This window comes from Ranitomeya variabilis, chromosome 1 (genome assembly GCF_051348905.1).
Source record: "Ranitomeya variabilis isolate aRanVar5 chromosome 1, aRanVar5.hap1, whole genome shotgun sequence".
In the NCBI taxonomy this organism is placed as follows: domain Eukaryota; kingdom Metazoa; phylum Chordata; class Amphibia; order Anura; family Dendrobatidae; genus Ranitomeya; species Ranitomeya variabilis.
The window spans coordinates 1,003,095,374-1,003,115,748 of NC_135232.1; the positions used below are offsets into that span (position 1 = coordinate 1,003,095,374).

General features: G+C 41.0%; 1 protein-coding gene across 1 annotated transcript in view; it reads left to right on the top strand.

Annotated features, from left to right (window-relative positions):
• Positions 1-20,375, top strand: part of GALNTL6 (polypeptide N-acetylgalactosaminyltransferase like 6) — a 2,887,171-nt gene that overhangs the window by 2,665,610 nt on the left and 201,186 nt on the right. Inside the window, exon 9 of the mRNA XM_077279504.1 lies at positions 6,078-6,299. Coding sequence (XP_077135619.1) covers positions 6,078-6,299 — 222 coding nt within the window. The remainder of the gene's footprint in view (positions 1-6,077; positions 6,300-20,375) is intronic.

Genomic DNA, 20,375 nt, shown 5'->3' on the forward strand with positions numbered 1-20,375 from the left:
CTGTGCACCCAAACAGTGGTCCCCCACACATGAGGTATCAGTGTACTCAGGACAAATTGGACAACAACATTTGGGGTCCAATTTCTCTTGTACCCTTGTGAAAATAAAAACTTGGGGGCTAAAAATTCTTTTTTGTGGAAAAAAAATATATATATTTTCACGACTCTGCATTATAAACTTCTGTGAAGCACTTTGGGATTTAAAGTTCTCACCACACATCTAGATAAGTTCCTTAGGGGGTCTAGTTTCCAAAATGGGGTCACTTGTGGGGGGTTTCTACTGTTTAGGTACATCAGGGGCTCTGCAAACGCAACATAACGCCCGCAGACCATACTATCAAAGTCTGCTTTCCAAAACGTCGCTCCTTCCCTTCCGAGCTCTGCCATGCGCCCAAACAGTGGTTTACTCCCACATATGGGGTATCAGCCTACTCAGCATAAATTGCACAATAAATTTTGGCATCCAATTTCTCCTGTTACCCTTGTGAAAGTAAAAATTGGGGGGTGAAAAATCATTTTTGTGGAAAAAATATGATTTTTTTAATTTTTATGGCTCTACATTATAAACTTCTGTGAAGCAGTTGGGGGTTCATAGTGCTCACCACACATCTAGATAAGCTCTTTTGGGGGTCCGGTTTCCAAAATGGGGTCACTTGTGGGGAGTTTCTACTGTTTAGGTACATCAGGAGCTCTGCAAATGCAACATGATGCCCACAGACCATCCCATCAAAGTCTGCATTCCAAGCGGCGCTCCTTCCCTTCCGAGCCCCGATGGGTGCCCAAACAGTGCCGCCCCCATATATGGGGTATCAGTGTACTCAGGACAAACTGGTCAACAGATTTTGTGGTCCAATGTCTCCTGTTACCCTTGAGAAAATAAAAAAATTGCATGCTAAATATCATTTTTGAGGAAAAAAAATGATTTTTTATTTTCACGGCTCTACTTTATAAATTTCTGTGAAGCACTTGGGGGTTTAAAGTGCTCACCACACATCTAGGTATGTTCCTTAAGGGGTCTAGTTTCCAAAATGGGGTCACTTGTGTGGGGTTTCCACTGTTTAGGCACATCAGGGGCTCTCCAAACGCGACATGGCGTCCGATCTCAATTCCAGCCAATTCTACATTGAAAAAGTAACACGGCGCTCCTTCTCTTCCAAGCTCTGAGGTGCGCCCAAACAGTGGTTTACCCCCACATATGGGGTATCGACATACTCAGGAGAAATTGCACAACTTTTGTGGTCTAATTTCTCCTGTTACCCTTGTCAAAATAAGAATTTGTGGGCGAAAAATCATTTTTGTGTTAATAAATGCGATTTTTTATTTTCATGGCTCTACTTTATTAACTTCTGTGTAGCACTTGGGGGCTCAAAGTGCTCACCACACATCTAGATAAGTTCCTTAAGGGGTCTAGTTTTCAAAATGGTGTCAATTGTGCAGCGTTTCCACTGTTTAGGCACATCAGGGGCTCTCTAAACGTGACATGGCATCCGATCTCAATTCCAGCCAATTCTGCATTGAAAAAGTCAAACGGCGCTCCTTCTCTTCCAAGCTCTGCGGTGCACCCAAACAGTTGTTTACCCCCACATATGGGGTATCGGCGTATTCAGGAGAAATTGCACAACAAAATTTATGGTTAAATTTCTGTTTTTACACTTGTGAAAATAAAAAAAAATGGTTCTGAATTAAAATGTTTGCAAAAAAAATTTAAATGTTCATTTTTGCCTTTCACATTGTTTCAGTTCCTGTGAAGCACGTAAAGGGTTAATAAACTTCTTGAATGTGGTTTTGAGCACCTTGAGGGGTGCAGTTTTTAGTATGTCATCACACTTGGTTATTTTCTATCATATAGACCCTTCAAAATGACTTCAAATGTGATGTGGTCCCTAAAAAAAAGGTGTTGTAAAAATGAGAAATTGCTGGTCAAATTTGAACCCTTATAACTCCCTAACAAAAAAAAAATTTGTTTCCAAAATTGTGCTGATGTAAAATAGACATGTGGGAAATGTTATTTATTACCTATTCTTTGTGACATATCTCTCTGATTTAAGGGCATAAAAATACAAAATTTGAAAATTGCTAAATTTTAATAATTTTTGCCATACTTCCGTTTTTTTCATAAATAATTGCCAGTAATATCGAAGAAATGTTACCACTAACATGAAGTACAATATGTCACAAAAAAACACTCTCAGAATCAGCAGGATCCGTTGAAGGGTTCCAGAGTTATAACATCATAAAATGACAGTGGTCAGAATTGTAAAAATTGGCTCAGTCATTAAGTACCAAATTGGCTCTGTCACTAAGGGGTTAAGTATATGGAAAATCTTAGTTATTTCTAAGTAAACAACTACTCATGGGTTCAGATAAAAGCCTATATATAACAAAAATAAGATGTGAGAGCTTAATCAAACAAGGCAATGTCCAAACACATGAGCATTAGGTCAAAGGGTAGGGGTTACCCAAAAAATACATTTCAAAGGAAGGACAAAATGAACATTTTATATTTACTACTTATGAATCCTTTAAAAAAGTGTTGAAAAATCTGTCTGAATTCAATTAGTCATCCATGGAGTATACAATTGTTTCTTTTACATTTTGGTGGTATGTAAGACTCCAAAAAAGCATTTAAAAATGCTCATCCATACAGTTTAACAAGGTCCTTGTTACATTATGGTGGTATATAAAACTCAAATAAACCCTTCCATAAATTTCTTTGCATAACTATACACAACATCAAGTAATGAAATGAGGAAAGATGATAAATTGCAAGTTTTTAAGATTAAAAATCAAATCTTTATTATGATTAGAATATAGTAAAAAAGAAAAAAACATTTTTTTTCTTTAATTCAAGCTATGGAACATGAGAAAGCATGCTAGCACTGAAGTAAAATGCTGAAATTGACGATAATTAAATGCACAGATATGACTCTGCTGCTTACTCAAAGAAAAAAAAATTTGCAGACTTCACTCAGAGTGTAAAAATGTATATGCGATATCTGTGTACTGTTTTATTTACAAGGGTGCAACCTATAAAAAGATCAACAGTATGAATATAAAGTGCAAAGTGCATATATAATGATGTGGACCACTAAGTTGCCATTGCAGACATCACAGCAAGTATGAGGAATTAAATGATGAGAGGAGACGAGTACAAGTCACTGAGTAGAACATAGTGCAAACTAAGCATTGAGTAGGTGGAAAAAAATGAAGCATAGTCATAGTTCAGGAAAGTTACTTACAAAGGGCATGTGCATGGTTCCTGACGTCCCTTTTGGAAGAAGCTCATATGCAAAATGGTGCTGTTGGGGTAGGAGTATGCAACTGTCATGAACCATGCACATTGGTTCAACTTGGTCTTTATGGTGTTGTTTGGATAGTGGTTCGTTTTACTTAATGGTGTTGCAGCCTCCATGGCCTTTCAGAAAAGGTGTGTGTGTATATACTGACAGACGATATGACAGTTACTGTAAATTGCACACAGGTGGACATCCTTTCACTACACATGTGAGTTATGAAGATAATTGCACCATAATTTTTTAGAGACTCCATAGCAAAAGGGGTGAATACATATGCACATGCCAAGTTTTAGTTATTTGCTCCCATAAATTAAATTTTTGCCTACATTTTTCTCACTGCACTTCACCAACTTAGACTATTTAGTGGTGATACATCATACACAAATTGGATTACAAAAATATTTAAACACAGGTTGTTTTGTAGCAAAATAGGTAAAAAGCTAAGTGGGGGTTTGTTAGGCATCGAGATTCTCCCTCTGCATAAGAGGATTCCTAGGCTATATTTTCTCCTTCGGTCTCCCATTCGGTCTCAGCTGCAGTAGATCCTGCTCAGCAGAGATGTCAGTCTCAGCATGTTGCTCAGACTCGAGCTGTGCATTTGGTTGCTATTGCCTCTCCAGGATCAGCTATAGCAATCAGCATTAGATGGCAGCGAGCTGACATTCCTGGGACTAAGTCCAGGATTTGCCCTTCTGAGCATGCCTGTGAGATGACTTCTCAATGGTGGTCGGCAGTCAGGTGCTCAGGTCCTCAAGCGAGTCCAGATTGGTCCACTAGAAGGGCCTGGCAGACTGGGAGTTATAAAAGTATATCCTGCGGCCGCACGGCCTGCGCTAGTATAGACCATGTTATATGAGTTGTATGCATGTATGATTGTCTCTGGTGCAAGGTCCTAATGATCCCCTACCCTCTGGTTGTGAATGTGTTCGGGCAAGATGGGAGCTAGAGACAGTGCCAAAGTAGTGATATCGCTTGTGTGACGTCGTGCGCATTGTGGGTCCGGTCTGGCTCTAAACCCAGCATTCTAGGGGCTGAGCCTAGAGACCTCACTTGCACTAAATTTGCTGTGCCCTGTGACAGTTAACAGGAAACAGTGTCCTTTACATTCGTTGCTGTGGCTCTGTGGTTAACAGAGTTTGCCGCTGTTCACACCAGGTGACATTTAACCTGCGTGTTTCCAGTGCACACCCGCTATCTTGTCCGCCATTGCTCAGCAGCAGGATCCATCTCTGCACGGTGGACCGCGGGTTGTGAACACACCTTACTCTTATATTATATTTGCTGTGTTCCGCCAACCCTAATAGGTTTGAATACTTTTGCAAGCCTCTATAATTTCTCTTCTATTGCATATGTACTTTGGGTACCTATACTAAAACTGATGGCCAGTTTTCTGGGGAGGAAAATAAATATTGGACCTCATATATAAGACCATATTTGAGACGTGCACAACATGGATTTGGAATATTGTGTTGATTAATTTCAATAGGATCATATATGCAACTGTATATTAAATGGTTTGTGGAGATTTCTCTATGCTGATTTTTAAATTATTATTAAAGTTTTAAGTTAGACATATAGTTTTTAATTCTTCTACAGAAAAATGTGGTCCACGCTATGGCACCAAGGTGTCTAATAGTGCATCATATTTGCTCAACTTGATATTAAGGGCTCACCTTGTTATGTGGATCCACTAAGCTCAGGTGCAGGTGGGCACATGAATCTCGGATTGTGATATAGCAACAGGAAAGTATTTATGGAGTGAATACTTGAAGCACTGGAAGCCATAGGCAAACAGAACATAGGAAAACAGTTATGAAGCAAGGACTTGAAGCAGGCTTAAGCAGATAATCATATTGGAGCATGCCAGGCCACTTGTAAAATATTGTGTGGAGCACGGTAGAGGGCAGTGGCCAAGGGAGAAGATGATGAAGCCCTGCCAAGGTGAGGCAGATGCATAACACTTGATATTTGCGGGTGTTGAAAATATAAGTTTGCCTTATTTTATGTGACCTTGTGAAAAACTTATAGAGTAGTAATGTCTTCATTTATGAATCCTTATACATACAGAAGTAATATACATAAAAACAGCAATGTGTGAACCTGACAGAAAAGGAAAGTATCACAGTACAATTATAAAAATGTGTCAATTGCATTTGGCGTTTAGAAGATAACAGGTGCAATTCTTGACTGTTTTTATCAATTCCATTGAGTCCGCGGTACTAATATTCGATGCCTCACTGAAACTCAACCAGTATGAAAAGGAACAAAGGACTCAGGATCCCTTTTTAGTGATGGTGATCCCAGCAATCAAGCAGTTAAAACCAGTCCTATTGATTACTGGTAAAGGTATTTTGAGCAGAACTCTTTAAATCGAGTCTCCAGCTGGACATGGATGAGCATCGTGCTTCATTAAAAAAAGAGGCCCTTTGCTAACAGTTGCAAAAAAAAGTTATTCAATTATTATAAATATTTGGAAAATTATATAAAAAAGAAAGAATTTACTTTGGGTTCACCTTCAACTTTATCTGTATCTATATCCAAAAACAATAAAATGTTAAAAAGAAAGCAACCTGATTAATGATTTTGCCTGTTCTTGATTAATTTGAATCTCATTAATCCCTGCAGTGCAGTTACATCTCAGTACTTTTTCGTTTAATAAACTAATTGAGCCATTAATCTGACTCTATCACACAAAGGTCATAATTACGTGATGTATAATGTTGCATGAAGTATTTCAAAAGAACTATGCTAGTAACAGTAATATACAATTCTTGTATATTAGAATCTGAAACGTGTGGCAGAGACCTGGATGGATGAATTTGCAGAGTATATCTACCAGAGGAGACCTGAATACAGACACCTGAGTACTGGAGATCTCACGTCTCAAAAAGAACTTCGCAAACATCTCAAGTGTAAGGACTTCAAATGGTTCATGGCTCAAGTAGCATGGGACATTCCAAAATATTATCCACCAGTAGAACCTCCGCCTGCAGCATGGGGAGAGGTACAGTTTTACATTTTCATTTCTTATAATTCATATATAATATACGAGTATTTTCAATATCCTTATAAAATGTCTGTGTTAGGGTGCAATCAGACGTCCATGCATATAGATGGATGTGAGACTGCAATGCACGGACTGGTCGCGGTTCTTCCAACCCAAGTGTAACAGCTTCATATATTTCTAAGAAGCTGTCACACTGAGGTCAGAAGACCAGCGGCCAGTCTGTGCATTGCAGTCTGATTTTGGACCAATTTGTACAGACATTGGAATGCATTACAGTTAGCAACACTATTCACAGTTAAAGGGCATCTGTCGGTAGGATCAGCCATGCTAAGCTGTCTATATGGGCATGCAGGTCATAGAAAGTTGAATAAAATGATACCTTAAAATCTGCAATACAATGTTTCATTCCAATGAAATCCATGTTTTTCTTAATATGTAAATGACCTGCTAAGATCTATGGGCCGAACACACATCTCCCAGAAAATCTGCCTCCAGAACTTATTTTAAATGAAAGAGGGCATTATCAGTGTGATATATGTAGATCAAGAGAGCAGATTGTCAGTCATTACATGACTCACACTGGTAATGCTTCCTTTCATTTAAAATAAACTCTGGTGGCAAATTAGAAATTATGATTAGATTAGATTGGTGGGGGAAACTGTAAGTGGCTGTTTATTTTTCTTGCAATTATCACTGTTGTTTTATGTATGGTTAGTGGAATTACACAGTAATAATTAAAATTTGTCCTCCAGAATAGGAGAAGATATAATAATAATATTAATATTAATAATAATAATTCACATATATTCTTACTTGACAATATGACCTATGCCCAAAATCTAAACAAAATTTTAGAAACAGCCCCCCACCCAAAATTGTTGTCCAATAATATGTTCAAACAAACAAGTGGCAAACCAAGCAGATAACCAATGTTACTTAGTGCAAAATACATATTATGTTCTAAAACCTGAATTTAAGATGGAACATAAAAAAAGGTCAATACTTTCAAGTTTAGTAAAAAAAATTAAAAAAAGTAAAGAATATGGATTTGTATTCATCCAACCGCCATTTAAATATCAGACTATGTTCTAAAAAGCCCGACACTATGTAACAAACTGTCCATTGGTTATTGATTGGTAGTTGGTCTCTTAAAAAATAAATGGCTAATGTATGATCAATGATGCTACAATCAATAATCAGCCATTTAGGCCTACATTCACTGTATCCTATATCTATTAGGCAGTAAGAAATATTTGCTAATGTTACAAAAAACAATAGGCAATAAAGCATTGTCAGATCTTATTGAATTAAATGGAATGCACAGAAATGTACATTTTTAACATCTCAATATCTAGATATACAATATAACACTTTAAGAAAAAAAGAATCCCCTTGTTGGGTGTCGAGTTCCCACCTCTGCACAGAGGAAATCTCGAACCATCTCCGCTGCAGTCTCCCATTCTTCTCCAGCCGCAGTGGAGCCTGCTCAGCAGAGACATCAGTCCCAGTGTTTGGCTCAAGCTGATACTGTGCGACTGGTTACTTTTGACATTCCAGGCTTTGCCTTTGTAGCCAGCACCGCACAGCAGCAAGCAGGTCTTTTTGGGACTAAGTCCTGCTTTTCCCATACTGAGTATGCCCATTGGAGGTCAGGGGTCAAATGCTCAGGTCCTGTTGTGGTTCCTATTGGACCATCTGGAAGGTCCCGTAGCACTGCTGCTATAAAAGGTCCACATGGCCGCTCGGCCATGCGTTAGTGTATACTTGAAAGCGTGTGTGTGTAGATGTGTGACTGTCGCTCTTTAATCATCCCCCTTCCTAGTGTTGTTGACTGCTCGTGAATGGTGGATGCTTGCTATCTAGCGCCCGACAGTGCTACCTGCATCTAACACACGATACTGCGTCTGATTGCAGTGACCGCTAGTGCGGCGCCGTGCGCTAATAGAGCGCTTTACTGACCCAAGTCTGGGTGGTTAGTGGCGTCAACCAGAGCAGCACTTCACACACTCTTGTGCATTTAATTATTGCTTCTGTTTAACTCTGACACCCCAGTAGTGGTGTCGACAGCAAGAGGTCTAGAGGAACTCTATCCCTGTGTCTTGGGATAGAGTTCTGTGACTCCTTGCTTGTGCTCTTTGTGCGGTACTGTGGCCCTGTGAGGCAAAAGGGTTCGTTTCCTTCATACAGGGTGAAGCTAACCCCTGTGTGTATCCACATAATACCACCATATAGTCCGTCATTACTCAGCAGCAGGTTCCATCTCTGCACGGTGGACCCCGGCTGCGAACGCACCTTATACCATCTTCCTAATTATTTGGTGCCTTCCGCTAGCCCTAACACCCCTTACAGTAAACTAATCACACGAGGTTACATAGAGGTCATTATAATGCATTATCATGCCAGGCCTTCTTTGTTTCTTTTTTTGCTCTTACGTTGCATCTATAAGCACTAACAATATATGAATGCATGTTCTCTAAACCGGCTAGTATTTTTATTCTAAAAACATATTTAGTCAGCCAGGTAATTTATGTATGAGTGGGAGAAACAGATTTCTATAGAGCTAAATACTATAGATGGGTTGACATGTGGATGTTCAAATCCGTCAAGTCGCTGAACAGTTACAAAATGTTTGGGTTCGGGTACCAGAACAGTACCTGGACCAAACACGAACCTGGACCCCATTCACTTGAATGAGGGGCCCAAACATCCAGTGTTCGCCACGCTGTCATGTGCTTACTTCTTACAGAAGACGATGGATTTGGTGGAATTAGACGTGAGCATAACCGTGTTTGTTATTTTTAGATAAAAAGTAAAAGTGTGTTTTGTTTTATTACTAATAAAGGACTTTATTCTGTCTGTGTTTTGATTTACCATATAACTATAGGATTAGTAATGTATAGTTGTCTTATAGATGCCTCTCCAATAGAGATGGGCAGAAACCAGGATGTTTGTGTGACCTCGGTGACATCCCTGCTAGCACCGTGAGAGTTTTTCTCATGGAGCTAGTGGGGATCTAACGGAGATCACAGCAGTTCAGCCCGGCTGGGAACGGAGCCTCAGTAACCATAGTTTGACCTCGATGAGGTCACCTCCAGTCACTGTCCAGCAGTTCATTCCCCCAGTGGTTCTCAGCCTGGATGGTTGCATCTTGGCACCGTTCCAGGTTGAAAACTGTTTTTCCCCCAGACATGGATTATGGCGTGGGACAGAACGACAGACAGGTATGGTACATTGCTGTTTCATTATTTTTGTTTTATTACAGGAGATTGAAGGCTTCAGTGGAATTAGGTGAGGTCCTAAGTATGGATTAATTGAGATTAATAAAGGAGTCTGTGTCATTTTTTCAGTTAAAGGACTTTATTCTGACTGTGTCTGTATTTATAATAAAACTATAGGATTAGTAATGGATAGGTGTCTTATAGATACCTCTCAATTACTAAGCCATGGGCTCAATGTCACCTGACAATACAAAGATGACATTAACCCCACAAATATGAACCCCACTTGCCACCACTACAGGGCAAGTGGGAAGAGCAAGGCAAAGCGCCAGAATTGGCACATCTAATAGATGTGCCTTTTCTAGGCAGATGCGGGCTGCTATTTTTAGGCTGGGGGGCCATATCCATGGCCCATTACCAGCCTTAGAATTCCAGCCCCCAGCTGTCTACTTTAGCAAGGCTGGTTGTCAAAAATGGGGGAGACCCCATGCTGTTTTTTTAAAGTATTTATTTAAATAATTTAAAAAAAACGGCATGAGGACCCCTCTATTCTGATAATCAGCCTTGTTGAAGCTGACAGCTGAGAGTTGAAACCCTAGATGTGAGTTTTGCCTGTCTGGTTATCAAAAATACAGGAGAACCCACACCATGTTTCTTTAAAGGGAACCTGTCACCTCCAAAATTGAAGGTGAGCTAAGCCCTCTGGCATCAAGGGCTTATCTACAGCATTCTGGAATGCTGTAGATAAGCCCCTGATGTATCCTGAAAGATGAGAAAAAGAGGTTAGATTATACTCACCTCAGCAAGGTCAGAGAGGCCCAGCGCCTGTGCACTGCAGTACTTTGCTCTGCCTTCAACAGGGCAGACAAAGTACGCCTGCGCTGGAGCCGCAGCATGAAGACAAGAAGAGGACGCCATCCTATGAAGATGAGAGGCCCCAGACCGGACAGCGACACCCATCAGACCGGACCACAGCGGGACTGCCCCTGGGTGAGTATAATATAACCTCTTTTTCTCATGTTTCAGGATACATGGAGGCTTATCTACAGCAATACAGAATGCTGTAGATAAGCCCCTAATACCAGTGGGCTTAGCTCACCTTCGATTTTGGGGTGACAGGTTCCCTTTAAAATTATTTATTTACAGCGCAGGTGCCGGCTAATGAATACACCTCTAAGGCGGCCGGGGTGGTAGTCGTGGCAACTGGCTGTTCTGTTCCCACACCCTGGCACCCCACAGATAAAATACAGTGTCCCTTCTGCTACATGTGCAGCGTGCGCAACAGTACACTTACATTCACTGCCAGGGTCCTCTCCAGTTCTGTAACTCCAAACTCCCAAACTCCACAAAACATCTCAGAGTCACAGTTCTTTTCCAACAGATTAACGTTACTATTCAGCAGGACATTTAACATACTGGCAGCACAGGTTATGCAAAAAGACTTCCGATCTTTCCCTGCCGTCTGGGCAGCCTCTATCCTTTTTATCAGCTCTGCTTCCTTTTTTCTAGCAATCCCTGCCATATCACTAGACAATTAGTTTCCTATCTATTCTTTCAGTGTCACCCTCTCCCTGCCAGCCCCTTGTCCGGTTCCAATAGGGAAAAGTGCCAGAAATGCCATCTCATCTACTCCCGCCTGGTCATAGACCCCGGATCCTTCTTGGGATGGTCCTTCTTAGCTGATGCCCTACTGCACAGTCCCCCACCTGGAGCCCCTTTCTGTCAGAGCAGCTTTATCCCCATGGCCTGTGAACCATTTGCTTCATCGTTCTTCACACCTCTCCCTGGCTAAGTCTGCCCAGGCTCTTCTGCCTATAAAGGAAGTGCCTCTCCTATATCCCTATGGCTCTTCCCTGCCCTGCTCTAACTCCTCTCCATGGTCTAACCCCCATGCTAACTGTACCAAACTGACACTCATAGTCTATTTTATCCTACTCCTTATCTCTATGATGACCCCCTCTATTCTAATCTCCCTAGGGTCCTATACAACCTAAGATCCTATCGTAGCCCTAATTCTATACAGAACACATATTATTATTATTTATATAGCACCATTAATTCCATGGTGCTGTACATGAGAAAGGGCAGCACGGTGGCTCAGTGGTTAGCACTGCAGCCTTGCAGCGCTGGAGTCCTGGTTTCATACATCCCACCAAGGACAACATCTGCAAGGAGTTTGTATGTTCTCCCTGTTTTTGTGTGGGTTTCCTCTGGGTTCTCCAGCTTCCTCCCACAGTTCCAAAGACATACTGATAGATACTGAATACAGATTGTGAGCCCCATTGGGGACAGTGATGATAATGTGTGCAAAACTGTAAAGAGCTGCGGAATATGTTAGCGCTATATAAATATTATTATTTATTATTATCAAAGGGGTTACCTACAGAGTTATAGATATCATTTACTTTAAACTAATTTACAATGACAGACTGGTACAGAGGGGAGAGGACCCTTTCAATGTAGACTTACATTCTACGGGATAATGGGGAAGAAACAGAAGGTCGGGGTGCAGCAGCTCTGATGGTGGTGAGGAGGCAGCTCGAGGGGTGTTGGTGAGGCAGCAGAATTGTTATTGCAGGCTGTAGGCTTTCCTGATGAGATGGGTTTTCAGGTGCCATCTGAAAGATCCGAGGGTGGTGGATAATCGGACGTGTTAAGGCATGGAATTCCAGAGGAATGGGGATATTCGGGAGAAATCCAGGAGGCGGTTGTGTGAGGAACGAATAAGTGTGGAGGAAAGATGGAGGTCTTGGATGGATCGAAGATTACGTGAGGGAAGATATTGGGAGATTAGTTCAGAGATATAGGGAGGGGACAGGTTGTGGATGGCTTTGTAGGACAGTGTTAGTAGTTTGAACTGGATTTGTTGGGGAATTGGGAGCCAGCGGAGGGATTTGCAGAGGGGAGAAACGGGAGTAGCAAGGAGAGAGGTGGATTAGCTGGGCAGCAGAGTTGAGGACAGACTGTAATGGTGCAAGAGAGTTAGCAGGGAGGCCACAGAGGAGGGTGTTGCAGTAATTGAGGCGGGAGATGATGACAATATGCACAAGAGTTTTAGTAAATTGAGGGCTGAGGAAGGGACTGATTCTGGCAATATTTTTGAGTTGGAGGCGACAGGAGGTGGCAAGAGTTTGGACATATGGTTTGAAGGACAGGGCAGAGTCGAGAGTTACTCCGAGGCAGGGGATTTCAGGTGTGGGAGAGGGAGTGATGCCGTTAAACTTAATAGATAGATCGGGTGGGGAGATACACGAGATGGAGGAAAGATGATGAGCTCGGTTTTGTCTACATGGAGTTTTAGAAAATGAGAGGTGAAAAAGGAGGATATGGCTAATAGACACTCTGGGATTATGGACAGCAGAGAGGTGACATTATTAAAGATATCCACATTACAGTACATGACACATAACAAATACATTTACATTAATGAACATCAAGGTGCCGCACATGATATATGTGTGCAGTGTCCAAGGGAGGGAAGGCACGTTACGACCTGGGTCACCTCCTTACATACCCATCAGCTGCTCCTGGTCTCTCTGTTATTAGAAGCAGCAGATGCTGGATGAGGGGAGCTGTAGTCCCATCCGCTGACATCAGTGACCAGAGGTAAACTTTATACCTCCGATCGCAGCTGAGTGCTCATGCTGTCTTTTGACAGCGTGGGAACCGCGGCTCTCTGACGGACAGGGATGATTTAATCGCCAATCAGAAGCGGTGTTTGCCATGCTGTCATGCTGTCAGTAACATGGACTTCCTGATGAAGGCCGTGTTAAGTGTCTGTGCCCAAACATTAGGTGTTCAGTGTGGACGCCGAACTTTAGTATTCGGGTTTGCCCATCTCTACTAATTACTTATATACTCTATGGTTTGGAGGAAAATACAGATAATTATTAGTGGTTAGTGAACGTGCTTGGATAAAATCTTATGTGAGCATGCTCGGGCGTTATGAGCAACTTTGCTCATCACTTATAGTTATATTTAATCCATTCATAGCCTACAGTCAATATTGATTGGCAACATTCAATCACATTTCTAAAATTAAAATTATTGGATTTTATATGCATTTGGACAGGCATTTTATGTCTGCTCATAGGCAGTGATTATAATTGTTCTCTGTAAGTGCACTAATATCATGTGCAAGAACAATATAAGATATGGTTTTGTTTTATAAATAGCTGAATGAAAATAAAAGTGGACAAGCTGCAAGAGAAACCTCTGAGTTCATTTTCTAAGATGGTTTATTTTATTCCTAGGCTGGCAGTTTTCCCAGTCTCGTAACTTTCTAATAGAAGCGCAACATGTTTTATACATTCCAATTGAGTGTGATTAAGTACACTACATTGCTGCTGTGCAACTGCCTACACAACAGTCATATAAAAAGTGTAACAATAGGAAAAGAAAGGTTCTTGAATCTAAATGACTTGTGTTAACTGCTCCTGAGCTGGCTATTAGATAGACATTCATATTTCTTAACACTTGTTTCACACTTATTATAACTAATAGTGTGATGAAAGATGATCTGTGTATCTTTTCTTTCTTCCAGTAGCACCCTGGAAGTTAGTATATGGTACTGCTTATTAGCACCAGGGTTTAGTATTTTTACATTACATTGCCTTCGTACAAGGCAGCATGAGTTATTTGTAAGACATTTCAAAATATGCATGTGTTGATGATTGTTATGGATTGTGGAGCTTTGTGTTAAAACCCATATTGTCTGCTGTATTCTTAGTTATATCAGGCCAAAGTCTATAGAATACATTGAGAATATCTAAAACTAGATTTAGGTGAATTTATGCAAGTGGAGTTGAATGCTAATTGAATTTTACAAAAATCCGTATTCTCCAAAATCCTGATTTTTTTTAACTCCCTGTGCAAGATGGCAGCCAGATGGCCACCATTTTCCTGAACTGTGGAGAGCTAGAGAAAGGTTAAGAAGAAAATAAAATAACTAATACTACGGTTTACCTCCTGGCCGGCTCTCCTGCATGCCCTCCCCCTCTTCACTGCCTCTTCTTATCGCTACCAAGCACTGTTACCCAGAGTCTCTTCACACTAAGCCTGGATGACTCTGCGCATGCACATCATCATCGGGAAGTGTGCTGTGACCTTATGACACTTTAGAATGTAGATTCTGTAATCACAAGGCCCTGAAAGTCCCCGCATATTCACAGGTTTGTCTTGGGCCTAGTTGTCGCAGATCATCATCGGGAAGTGTGCTGTGACCTTATGACACTTTAGAATGTAGATTCTGTAATCACAAGGCCCTGAAAGTCCCCGCATATTCACAGGTTTGTCTTGGGCCTAGTTGTGGCTATATGTCCCATCCCAGGGTTTTTACACATGGCAACAAGGAGGTCACATAGACCATATGAGAGACAGTGAACAGCAGAGGTGAGCAGTGAGTATTAGTTGTTGTTGACCAATTTGGACTGTAACACTATAGCACTATAGCAGGCTGCGATGCTGTAGTTAAGAATCCTTAGGATCAAGATGAGCTAAACTTGTTTTTATTTCCACAAAAATCCTTAAACTCATTTTGGTCATAAGGATTCTTTAGTACAGCAGCGCAGCCTGAAATCGCTTTATAATCCAAGTTGTCCAAGTATCTTGCAGTCGATCATCCCCCAGCCACGAGGCAGCAGCAGCTAATACATCAGGTGTTCACAGGAGTTGTACATGTACACACTCTGCTCAGCTGAGGACCATCCTTTAACTTTCCCTCGCAGCTAAGAGATTATCACACGATGGTCTTGCGCTTTTGCTCCTCTACAGTTTTTCTACTATAAGTTGTTGTTTCTCTTTTAAATATCTCTCATTTATTTTGTTTTGGGGTCTCTGCAGATACCAAAGCATAATATGGAACATTCAATTCTCAGAGAATTAATTTGCTGCAAATCAAATTTCCCATGTAAAATCAGTCAGATTTTACATATTTGAATTTCATTAGTCCGAATCATCTCTAACTAAAACATTTTGGTGACTTTATATTTGGATCTTTTTTTTTTAGGTAGAAGTTATGGCATTGCTATGGTTTTTTTCTTCATGAGCATTAGATATATCAAACTTCAAAATTAGATCCATCATGGTGTGGAAATGCTTAGAAATGACAGATAAACGTCAGGAGCTGAAGCATGTATTATGTAAAATTCATAATTCATTAGTTTATACCAACTTTACTTTCTACCAAGTTTTTATTGATTTACACTTTTGTAGCACATTTGAAACTGCATTTTAAAGCAATGTCAGCACAGAGGCTCATCTGGGGCTCTATTGGTTGGGTTTACATGGTGGAGCATCCATACATAAAACTGAGATCATCTTGCTCAGTGTTAAGCATAAATAGAATTTTATGTCAACAGTATGCAGAAGGCCTATTTAAAGTTTAATATTTTAATGTAAAAAGCTTCCACCGAAATAATTTTCTGGATTTGCTATCAGGAAACTTTAATTGCATAGAAAGCTGCCATAAATACAGGTTCAAACACACCAATATGCAGATTCACTGCCTGCACAGAGCCCTATGTCAACTCTATAAAGCAGTTATGGTGCGAGCGGCTAATTTTGAACCTGGCCTTATTACCACCATGAAATATTTCTTATAAGGGTCTACAAGTGACTAACTTAACCTGAGATTAATATTTTTTCACTCTTGTTGGATCATTTGGATCATTTTTTACACCTCAATGATGTTTGACGGGTTTCTTGCATGCGCAGCAAATGTCCTCAAATCATTTACAGCGGGTGAAATAAGTATTTGATCCCTTGCTTTTTTGTAAGTTTGCCCACTGACAAAGAAATGAACAGTCTGTAATTTTAAGGGTAGGTTAATTTTAACATCGAGAGACAGAATATCAAAAATGAAAGCCAGAAAATTGTATAAACTATATAAATGTATTTGCATTTTGCAGTGAGAAATAAGTATTTGATCCCTCTGGCAAACAAGACTTAATACTTGGTGGCAAAACCCGAGTTGCCGAGTGACAGCCTCAAAATCTTAATGATTTAGTGATGATCTGGAAAGTGGAGTGGACCAAAATTCCTCCTGACATTTTCGCAAACCTAATAATCAACTACAAAAAAGTCTGACTGCTGTGCTTGCCAACAAGGGTTTTGCCACCTTGTACTAAGTCTTGTTAGCCAGAGGGATCAAATACTTATTTATCATTGCAAAATGCAAATACATTTATATCATTTATACAATGTGATTTTCTGGATTTTATTTTGATATTCTATCTCTCAATGTTAAAATTAACCTACCATTAAAACATTAAAACTATAGACTGTTCTTGTCTTTGTCAGTGGGCAAACTTACAAAATCAAGGGATCAAATACTTATTTCCCCCACTGGATATGTGGTTTAAAAAAAAATAACATTTTTCCAGTTGTGTAAATGGTTTCTTCCCAGCTCATTTGCAGCCATATATACAGTATATATATTCCCTTTTCATTATGACAGCTTTGTCATGTGATCTCCAGTCTGACAATAAATCCAACTCTCAGACCTATTCCCAATTCTACTCTTTATGTCCCTTTGTATTTTCCTCTGCTTGGCTTTTTCGGGTTTCTTCTTTTATTCTGATCTTGAAAGATGAACTGTGATTAGTTGCTGTGGTCAGGTTTATTTAGACAGGTTCATAGATCAGCAATTAGATAATAGAAAAAAGAAATATGCTAAAAATCAGTCTCTCTGTAATGCCAGATGCTTCATGGGAAATGTAGTCTGCCTAGGTATAGCTGTTCCCCTATATGACTGCTTTTTCTTCACAAATTAACAATTTGCTATTGGATTTATTCCATATTAGGGTTGAGCGAAACGGATCGGACAAATTCAAAAATCGACGACTTTCGGCAAAGTCGGGTTTCATGGAACCCGACCCGATCCTAGTGTGGAATGAGTCATGAGGTCGCCGATCTGCGAGCAAAAGTCACGTTTCATATGACGATTTCAGCACCATTTTTCAGCCAATGAAGGAGGACGCAGAGTGTGGGTAGCGTGATGACATAGGTCTCGGTCCCCACCATTTTAGAGAAGGGCATGACAGTGATTGGCTTGCTTTCTGCGGCGTCACAGGGGCTATAAAGGGGCGTGCATGCTGACCGCCATCTTTCTTCTGCCGATCTTAGCTTAGGGAGAGGTTGCTGCAGCTTCATCAGAAGAAGGGACATAGTTAGGGAGGGAAGATTAACCCCCAAACCGCTTGTGCTGTAGCGATTTCCACTGTCCAACACCACCTTTGTTTTGGAGGGACAGTGGAGGCTATATCTTTGTGCATCAGCTCTGTAGCTTATTAGGCTGCCTTATAAGGCTCCCTGATAGCTGCATTGCTGTTTGCACCGCTGCTGTGCAAACCAACTGCTTTTTTAAAAGCAAAAATCCTCTTGCTCTTTTCTGCACAGTTATCTTGTTTATTTGTTCACATTTTGTGTGCAGCAGTCCTTTTTATTGCTGCCATACTTGTCCTGAGATGATTGTAGGGAGATTGAAATTGTACTACAGTCCTTGTATTTTTTCAAATATCAGCCAGCCCCTTGCTGTCACTTACATTGCGTTGTTTTATACACTGTGCCTGAGTTTGGGTTAAGTCTCCCCCCCAAAAAAAGTGAGATTCAAATTCTCACAAAGTGGATATACCTCAGTCCTCTTAGTTTGTCGTATATCAGCCAGCCACTTGCTGCCACTCACATTGCGTTGTTTTATACACTGGGCCTGAGTTTGTGTTCAGTCTCCCCACCCAAAAAAAGTGAGATTCAAATTCTCACAAAGTGGATATACCTCAGTCCTCTTAGTTTGTCGTATATCAGCCAGCCACTTGCTGCCACTCACATTGCGTTGTTTTATACACTGGGCCTGAGTTTGTGTTCAGTCTCCCCAAAAAAAAAGTGAGATTCAAATTCTCACAAAGTGGATATACCTCAGTCCTCTTAGTTTGTCGTATATCAGCCAGCCACTTGCTGCCACTCACATTGCATTGTTTTATACACTGGGCCTGAGTTTGTGTTCAGTCTCCCCACCCAAAAAAAGTGAGATTGAAATTCTCACAAAGTGGATATACCTCAGTCCTCTTAGTTTGTCGTATATCAGCCAGCCACTTGCTGCCACTCACATTGCGTTGTTTTATACACTGGGCCTGAGTTTGTGTTCAGTCTCCCCCCCAAAAAAGTGAGATTGAAATTCTCACAAAGTGGATATTCCTCAGTCCTCTTAGTTTGTTGTATATCAGCCAGCCACTTGCTGCCACTCACATTGCGTTGTTTTATACACTGGGCCTGAGTTTGTGTTCAGTCTCCCCCCAAAAAAAGTGAGATTCAAATTCTCGCAAAGTGGATATACCTCAGTCCTCTTAGTTTGTCAGATATCAGCCAGCCACTCGCTGCCACTCACATTGCGTTGTTTTATACACTGGGCCTGAGTTTGGGTTCTGTGTCCCAAAAAAAAGTGAGATTGAAATTCTCACAAAGTGGATATACCTCAGTCCTCTTAATTTGTCATATATCAGCCAGCCACGTTCTGCCACTTTCATTGTGTTGTGTTATACACTGGGCCTGAGTTGTGGTGCAGTCTCCCCCCCCCCAAAAAAGGGAGATTCAAATTGTCACAAAGTGGATATACGTCAATTCTGTTAGTTTGTCGTATATCAGTCAGCCACGTTCTGCCACTTACATTGTGTTGTGTTATACACTGGGCCTGAGTTTTGGTTCAGTCTCCCCAAAATAAAAAGGGAGATTTAAATTCTCAACAAGTTTATATACACCTTCTACCTTGTTTTACAGTACCATATAATGGTTGTTATTTTGGTAACATTTTCCCAAAAATGAGGAATTCTGTTGGAAGAGGCCATGGGCGGTCGTTGCGGGCTGGTACTGATGGTTGGTGGTGGACCATCTGGTGGTAGTGGGAAAAGCAAAATAGCACCTAAGGCTGGAGGTGTTGAGCCAGCATCATCGTCTGGCTACACAAGGCCTCGAAGGCTCCCTTATCTTGGAGTAGGAAAACCGCTTTTAAAGCTGGAGCAGCAGGAAAAAGTTTTGGCTTTCCTTGCTGACTCAGCCTCTAGCTCTTTCGCCTCCTCTTCAGAAAGTTCCAAATATAAAAGCAGCGAGTCATCAGTGGATGTTCCTGGTCAGGAACAAGACGTTTCCTTGTGTCCTTCACCCAAACAAAAAGTGAAGGATGCGTCAGGCGACACCACAGGTTACTCCATGGAGCTCTTTACACATACCGTGCCTGGGTTAGAAAGGGAAATTGTTAACTGCCCATTACAAGATGAATCGGACATGGAGTGCACTGATGCACAGCCACAGCTAGATTATTATGCTGTTCCATTGACTCAGATCAATACATTGCCCTCGCAGTGTACTGAGCCAGAATCTGACCCGGATGAGACTATGGTGCCCCGTCCCGAACGCTATAGCACCTTACATGGTGACACAGAGGAAGGTGCACATGACATTGAAGAGGAGATGATAGATGACCCAGTTGTTGACCCAGATTGGCAGACATTGGGGGAAGAGGGTGCCGCTGCCAGTAGCTCAGAAGCGGAGGAGGATGATCCACAGCAGCCATCTACATCGCAAAAGCTGTCATCTGGCAGGCCTGTATCAGGCCAAAAACGTCTGTCAAAAACAAAAACAGTTTTAGGACAGCATTGCCATCCAGTGAAAGTAGCGCAGCTTGTAATGCCTGAAAATGTATTCAATAGTAGGAAGAGTGCAGTGTGGCAATTTTTTAACCAAGTTCCGAATGATCAGTCAAAAGTTATCTGTAAGAAATGCTCAAAGACCTTTAGCAGAGGGAAGAATTTTCAAAATTTAAATACAACGTGCATGCGTAGACATATAACCAGCATGCATTTGC